General features: G+C 43.8%; 1 protein-coding gene across 1 annotated transcript; it reads right to left on the reverse strand.

Moving 5' to 3' along the window:
* Nucleotides 1–566: 566 nt before the first annotated feature.
* LOC308468975 (pannexin-1-like) lies at nucleotides 567–7,247 on the reverse strand. Its single transcript, XM_081024305.1, has 3 exons — nucleotides 6,628–7,247; nucleotides 5,095–5,765; nucleotides 567–3,464 (listed from the first exon to the last, which is right to left on the reverse strand). The coding sequence occupies exons 1-3, from the start codon at nucleotides 6,735–6,737 to the stop codon at nucleotides 3,373–3,375; spliced, it is 873 nt and encodes a 290-aa protein (XP_080880431.1). The 5' UTR covers nucleotides 6,738–7,247; the 3' UTR covers nucleotides 567–3,372.
* Between the last annotated feature and the right edge of the window lie 210 nt (nucleotides 7,248–7,457).

Genomic DNA, 7,457 nt, shown 5'->3' on the forward strand with positions numbered 1-7,457 from the left:
CTCTGTGGGGTGAGTGGGGCTGAGAGACTTCAAAGAAGTGTGACTGGCCCAAGGTCACCCAGCAGCTGCATGTGGAGGAGCGGAGACGCGAACCCGGTTACCCAGATTACGAGACTACCGCTCTTAACCACTACACCACACTGGCTCTCGATATCTTAAGGATATAAAATGAGTATTTTAAATTGTAAAACAGAAAATTTAATTTAAAAAATTTATATCTATCTATCTATCTATCTATCTATCTATCTATCTATCTATCTTACTTTGTTGCTCAATTTTTAGATTATTTTTAAGCTAGTTGGGCCTTTAGTTGTAGTGATAATTATGGAAGAAAGGGGGATAGCTACCATTTCACTTGTCGCATCAAACCAAGTGGAAAGCCTCCTGAATCCTTCGCATACTTTTAACAGACAAAAAGCTAGATTTCAAGCTAGCTTTAAATAAAGAGCTTTAATTGCTGAAAAGAAACGCCTGAGCAGGGGGCGAATGTCAAGTCCTGCTGGTAGATTTATTCTTTGTTTCCAAATCATTTCCCATTCAGCGAAGAAAAGACTCCAGAAAACGTGTCACAAGGAGGCAACATTTATTCAGACACATTATTTTATAAATGGCTTTTGGTTCAGCCACTAACAAATGCGACAAATCTTACTGTTGACACAGTGCAGTTAGGCATTTTGTTCAAACATAATTGCAGTAGTCCTTGAAATGTTTCAAGCTGTCAATGTCTTATGCAAATCCGCCCCAAGTCTACTCCATGCAATACTCCTATACAAAGTGAACATGATCACACACACAAATATATACATATACATATATACATATACATGTAAAAGTGGTCTGCCTACTACAAGTGGCAGCAGCTTTCAAAGTCTCAAAGGCTATACTGCAATTGGCAGATGTGGCGTTTCCCCGTTCATTTGAAAATGTCTGTACAGGGGGAGAGAAAGGGTTAGTATGTGGACCAATAGGAAAGCTGGAGGCGGAGCCTACCTGTTTATAAAAGGGCTTAGCCCGAGGTTTGGGTTGTGGATAGTTTGTTGGTTTTAGTCAGTTGGTTGGTTGGGAAAGGCAGTTGGAAAAGCAGTTGGCAGGCAGTTGGAAACAGAGAGACAGTGCAATTGGTTCTTGTGTGAGGGGAGGTAGAAGAGATAGAGACATGATAAAATAAGACTAAGAAGGTAAAGAGAAACAACGTTTGGAATGCAGTTAAAGTTTGTTTGTGTCTGCAATAAACCACACTCTTCTTTGTTAACTTAAGAACCTGACGGAGACTAAGTGATTTACCGGGGAGGACCTGGTTGGTGGCAGAGGATTAGTGGTGTACGGGTCGATAGTCCGTGAGACGACCAGGGGCTCCGTACGAACGCCACAGCAGTCCTTTATCCTGGGGGTTGGACAGGGATTACAGATCTACAATCTTCCCCTACATCATACCACGAGTAAATAATAATAACAATAACTTTAATAACTTTATTATTTATACTCTGCCCATCTGGCTGGGTTTCCCCAGCCACTCTAGGCAGCTTACAGCACATAAAAAAATGGTAAAACATTAGACATTTTAAAAAATATTCCTGATACAGGGTTGCCTTCAGATGTCTTCTAAAAGTCAGATCAATAGTTGTTCATTTCCTTGACATCTGATGGGAGGTCGTTCCACAGGGCAGGCGCCACTACCGAGAAGGCCCTCTGCCTGGTTCCCTGTAACCTCACTTCCTGCCAGAAGGCCCTCAGAGCTGGACCTCAGTGTCCGGGCTGCACATGACAAAACCTCCCTTTAAGCCGTGAATAATCGATCACACAGTTAGCTGCATTTTGTCACTGTTAAAAAGACCATTGACACTGAATGCTGAAGGCAACGGTTGGTAAGGTTAAGGCTGGTTTTAGCCCTATCGTAGATCTTTGTCAAATCTCCCTTAATACAGGTACCTCTGGCCCTTTGTTAACCTACAGCTCCCATCTGCCCCAGCAGCATGGCCCATGAAGAGGGGACTTGTAGCTCAGGGACATCCGGGGGCACAAAGGTTCTCCACAGATGCCGGCGTAACACAAGTAGCAATAGAAGAAAACACTGCATCAATGTGGACAGCGCTGAAATGGTGTTTTTCAAAACAAGCACCCTCGTCCTTAAAAGAGGTTTTTCTGCTTGCAGTTTGAAGAGCACCTGAGAGGACTGCGGTCCCTAAAAGCCACTCACTGCTGTTGCTTCTGTCATGCCACGACTGCATCCTGGCTGCTGCTGCCTGCTACATCCACGCCGTTGGATATAATGGGAAAGAGATCTACACTTGTGCGCATGAGGAGTTCCTCTGTGCAAGGAGGAACCCCGGCTGCAAAGAAAGCCCGGTTTCACAGTCAGTCAACTTCCAAAAGCAACAGATCTAATTCAGTTTTTAGGGCTGTCCTCACCATTGTTTCTAAGGGGCAGGGGTGACTGTAGGGCACCTTCCCTGGAAGCACAGTAGCAGCTGACCACAGAAAGTCCCACACAGAAGATTGCAGGAAAATCCTAAGGGGCACAAGGATCTCTTGCATGTGCATCACAACTGAAATAACAAGAACACAAGGAGCACCGTTTATCCGCGTTACCTGAATTATTATGTATATTCTCATAGCATCCCTCTGTGCAATCACAGTGGCGGTTCTGACACCACAGCAGATTAATATGTATGTATTGAGCAGGTGCGTATTTGTTTCAACAAACAACTGAAAGAGGACATGATTTCCCCATCTTTGGAAAGATCATGAAAAACCCACCAGCATTTCCCCGTCTGCAGTCTTATCCCCACAGTTCAGTCCACCTCTTTGTGCCATGTGCGTTGATCCAAGTCCATGAAATATTCCTAATTTCAGAGCTTAAGTTGTTGGTTACCTTCGTTTTAAGTGCATGGTCATTAATCGAACGGGAAACAAGTGCGTACATGCACACATGCAAACCAGACTCAAGTGTAGAGTGATTAAGGCTGCAAATCAATAGGATTTACTTCAGAGTAGACATAGTTAGGCTTATGCTGTGATATCCACACCTGTGTACAACTAGGCCCCAAGTGTTCCATTGGTGAGAAAAGCTAACTCCTTCTTCCTTCAGGACATCCAGGATATTTCTCTCTGTGTCCTACTTACAATGTGGACTTTCTTCCATCGTTTCTACCCCACAGAATTGGCATAAATAACCTCAACAGTAGGCCATAAGACATAGGGGCTGGGCAGGCATGTAAACATAGGCATATAAAAAGCTTGTAAACTATGGTTTGCCCTTAGGCCCAGCCCCCTTACACACTCAACAATGGGCGAGCACCCAGTGTTCAGTATGGCTTACGCTGGAGTAACTGGAAAGAACAGTCCCAATCCACAAATTGCTACGTGGGCCCATCAGCACGAAGAATCAAGAAGCCTCTGGCGAAGTTTGACGTCTTCTTTACCTGCTTCTGCTCCGTTGCCAGGTGATGTCTGTTCTGTTGCATCTGAAAGACAACAAGTCGTGGCAAATGGAAGCTCAGTTATCCTTTTCCATAGAAATCACAAACAAGTAGTCTTGTTGCCCTCAAACACAATGTCCATGTGTGTGTGTGTGTGTGTGTGAGAGAGAGAGAGAGAGAGAGAGAGAGAGAGAGAGAGAGAGAGAGAGAAGAGGAGCTTCCAGTCCTTCACATAGTTTAAGACTGTAGCTATGTGTCTATCTGGGATGCGGGTGGCACTGTGGGTTAAACCACAGAGCCTAGGACTTGCCAATCAAAAGGTTGGCGGTTCAAATCCTCGCAATAGGGTGAGCTCCTGTTGCTTGGTCCCTGCTCCTGCCAACCTAGCAGTTTGAAAGCATATCAAAGTGCAAGTAGATAAATAGGTACCGCTCCGGCGGTAAGGTAAACGGCGTTTCTGTGCGCTGCTCTGGTTCGCCAGAAGCGGCTTAGTCATGCTGGCCACATGACCCGGAAGCTGTACGCCGGCTCCCTCGGCCAATAAAGCGAGATGAGTGCCGAAACCCCAGAGTCGGTCACGACTGGACCTAATGGTCAGGGGTCCCTTTACCTTTATGTGTCTATCTAGGCTGTTGAAGTTGCCTCCCTAGCTGTCTGCAGGTTTGTAGCCTGATCCTTACATTAGGGGGGTTATTGAATTGTTGTTTTTATTTTGATTATACATTTTTTGGTTTTATATTTTGATTTTTTTCTGTGAGCCACCCTGAGACCTCTGGGTATAGGGTGGTATAATAATAATAATAATAATAATAATAATAATAATAATAATAATAATATCAGAGGCATTTGAGGAATACCCACAGATTCTAGGATACCTGGGGTATAACTCCAGGAATGGAGCAAGTGTGAAATAAGGCTTGTACGGTAGTAGTCCACAGCATTTCTTTCCTAACTGGTATTTAAAATTTAAAGACATTGGGGTGACCATCTTGTACACATTTGAGGGGTGGAGAATAATTCCCTTTGAATTCAGCAGGCTTACTTCAAGATGAAAACACATTGGATGTGTGATCCATGACTTCACATCCCAAACGCTACTTTAAGTCTACATGTAGAAAGGTTTGACAGAATGGCATTGCTTTACGGTGTTTTAAGCTGCTGCATTTCATAACTTTACACTTATGATATGCTTTTGTAAATTATCTGGAGGCATTAGCATGAGGCAATTAATACACCTCCTCCTCAAAATGCACAGGTCTGTTTGCTTGTTTTAGCTGTGGCGTTTTTTTAATCCTTAACAAAATGAAGTGTTTTATAGCTTTTCGTGTAGTACCGTATTTTTCGCTCTATAAGACGCTCCAGACCATAAGACCATAGTTTTTGGAGGAGGAAAACAAGAAAAAAAAATATTCTGAATCTCAGAAGCCAGAACAACAAGAGGGATCGCTGCGCAGCGATCCCTCTTGCTGTTCTGGCTTCTGGGATAGCTGCGCAGCCTGCATTCGCTCCATAAGATGCACACACATTTCCCCTTACTTTTTAGGAGGGAAAAAGTGAGTCTTACAGAGCAAAAAATACGGTATTTAAAAACTTGCAAACCATTTTGATCAATGTATTAGGAGCAGTGATATATGCATAACATAAAAGGAAGCAAACCGAAGCAAAACGACTTTACCCTTCAGTTCTAGCGCACTGTTTGTCTTTTCCGGCTCTGCTTTCTTTCCAGAGTCCTCTTTGATGGTGGCTGACTTGCCGTCTGCAACGTCCGTTTTAATCGAGCCGAGATTCATCAGGAGTTGCATGGGGTCGAACTTCTCGCCGCTGCCTTTCAGGTTCTCCAGAACTTTGAGGCACTTGTAAGATTTAAGCTCGCTGACGTTCTCCTCGAGGAAGAGGAGGTAGAGGCTCAAGTCGTTGTAGTGTTTGGTTTTGACTTTGAGGACGTCAAACGTCGGCAGGAGCTCGTACACTTGCAGAATGTCTGAGCGTTGCCTGAAAGGGACCAGCAGCGCATAGACCACAATGGGCATGAGCAAGAGGTACACTATGATGTTGATATAGCTGAGGAGCTGGAAGACACCGACGGCAATCAGTTTGCACTGGAAGCGTTCGGGAACAGTGGTGTCGTTCTTCAATATCCCGGTTTTGATGTTGCAGATAAACTCATCGGTCATTGAGGAGAGGCTGATGTAATATCCCAAGTAGAGGCAGGAGAGCAGAATGATCATCAGGGTCAGCAAACGGCAAATAATGTACTTGATTATTAAGCTCTTGGAGCCCTTCTTCGTCTTCAGGTACTGTTCCACAATGGGGTATTTGAAGTGGCTTTCGGATATTTCCCAGAAACTGGGGGGGGGGGGGGGGGAGAGACACACCAAAGAGACAGTATTCAGAACCATTACACCATGATTTCATTTGCTCAGATGATGCACAACACACACACACACACACACACACAAAACTGGGAGGGCTCAGATTCCAAAGCACCAGTGTCATATTTTTTTCAGATGCGTCCTGGAAGAACAACTGCAAAAACAACAGAGTGCATCATGGCACCCCAAAGACTACTGTGTTCAGCGCATGCTTTTGCAGGACAGAGTCTACTTCCTCCAACATGAAGAAGAAGAAGAGGAGTTTGGATTGATACCTTGCTTTATCACTACCCTAAGGAGTCTCAAAGCGACTAACAATCTCCTTTTCCCTTCCTCCCCCACAACAAACACTCTGTGAGGTGAGTGAGGCTGAGAGACTTTAAAGAAGTGTGACTGGCCCAAGGTCACCCAGCAGCTGCATGTGGAGGAGCGGGGAAGCGAACCTGGTTCACCAGATTACGAGTCCACTGCTCTTAACCACCACGCCACACTGGCTCTCATGAGGTTGATGATGGTGTGTGGGGGGGAGGGGTTTGCAATGGGATGGCAGAATGGAGAACTGCTTGAAATTCAATTAAAATGGTGAGCCAGGTGAGCAGCTCTGAGGACAGTGCTTCAACACTGAGGGGCCACCACAGAGAAGGCTCTTTTCTGATTGCCACCTGCCTAACTTCTGATGGCAGGTGCAGCTGAAGAAAAGCCTCCTATTACCTAAGTCAAGAATGGGGGCCCTGTGGCCCTCCAAAAGTTGTCAGACTCTGGATGTGAGTAGCTTACCTATTATTCCAACTCAAGTTCATTTTAATTTTAGAAAATGGAAAGGAGTGGGATGTTACCTCTGAGCCATATTCTCATTAATGGCCGGAGATGAGCCCCTCACATCCCCATTGCGGCAGCTGTTTGCGGCTTTGATTGCCCTGTTATAGGATTTGTCGAGTTCTTCCATAATAAATTTCAGGTCTGAGCAAAGGTGGGGGGCTGAGGTGAAGCGCCAGAAGAGACATGGCAGGTACAGTAGGATTGCAACCAGCAGGAGGATGTATGGGAAAAACTGTGGAAGAAAAGGGATAAGGAATTAGCTCAGATCCATCTGCAATCTGCTAAATAGTAAGACGCAAGCAGGACTGCTGAGACGCTTTGCAAACTGAATTTGTGGCTCCGTGATAGAGCATTTGCTTTGTAGGCAGAAGGTCGAATATTAAAGATTAGTAGTTACTTGAAGGTACTAAATAGGCCTAGCATTAAATTAGGACTCAATAAATAAATGAGACATAGAGATTAAGAAAAGTTAAGAAGTTTGATTATAATTGGAATACTGTATTTTTGAATAACGATATTGGAAAACTGCTACATTCAGGTACAAGGAAATTCAGATGGAAGAGATTAGAGGAAGCCAAGTAATACGTTTAAGAAGTTGGAAGTTTAATTAATTTTTTTTTAATTGTTTATGTGTTTGTGGTTGTATTTTTGGTTATCATTTGCTATATTTGTTTTATTTTTATTTTTAATTTTATTTTTGTTTCATTGATTTTATAGTATGTGTTATGAAACTTGTGGTATGAAACTTATGTGGTATGAAACTTAATAAATATTATTGGAAAAAAACAAAAACAAAACTTGCCAGCATTTCCAGGTCGGGCTGGGAATATCTGAAATCCTGGAGAGC

Source organism: Podarcis pityusensis (assembly GCF_964106645.2).
Source record: "Podarcis pityusensis genome assembly, contig: HAP1_SCAFFOLD_818, whole genome shotgun sequence".
Taxonomy (NCBI): Eukaryota; Metazoa; Chordata; class Lepidosauria; order Squamata; family Lacertidae; genus Podarcis; species Podarcis pityusensis.

What these genes read in the sequence shown, in the direction of transcription:
- LOC308468975 (XM_081024305.1), bottom strand. Translation starts at nt 6,737, where the DNA reads ATGGAAGAACTCGACAAATCCTATAACAGGGCAATCAAAGCCGCAAAC. An exon ending in AATGAGAATATGGCTCAGAG is followed by an intron (nt 5,766 to 6,627) that starts GTAACATCCCAC and finishes CCCCCCCCCCAG; the next exon opens with TTTCTGGGAAATATCCGAAA. An exon ending in CAGTGCGCTAGAACTGAAGG is followed by an intron (nt 3,465 to 5,094) that starts GTAAAGTCGTTT and finishes GTTGTCTTTCAG; the next exon opens with ATGCAACAGAACAGACATCA.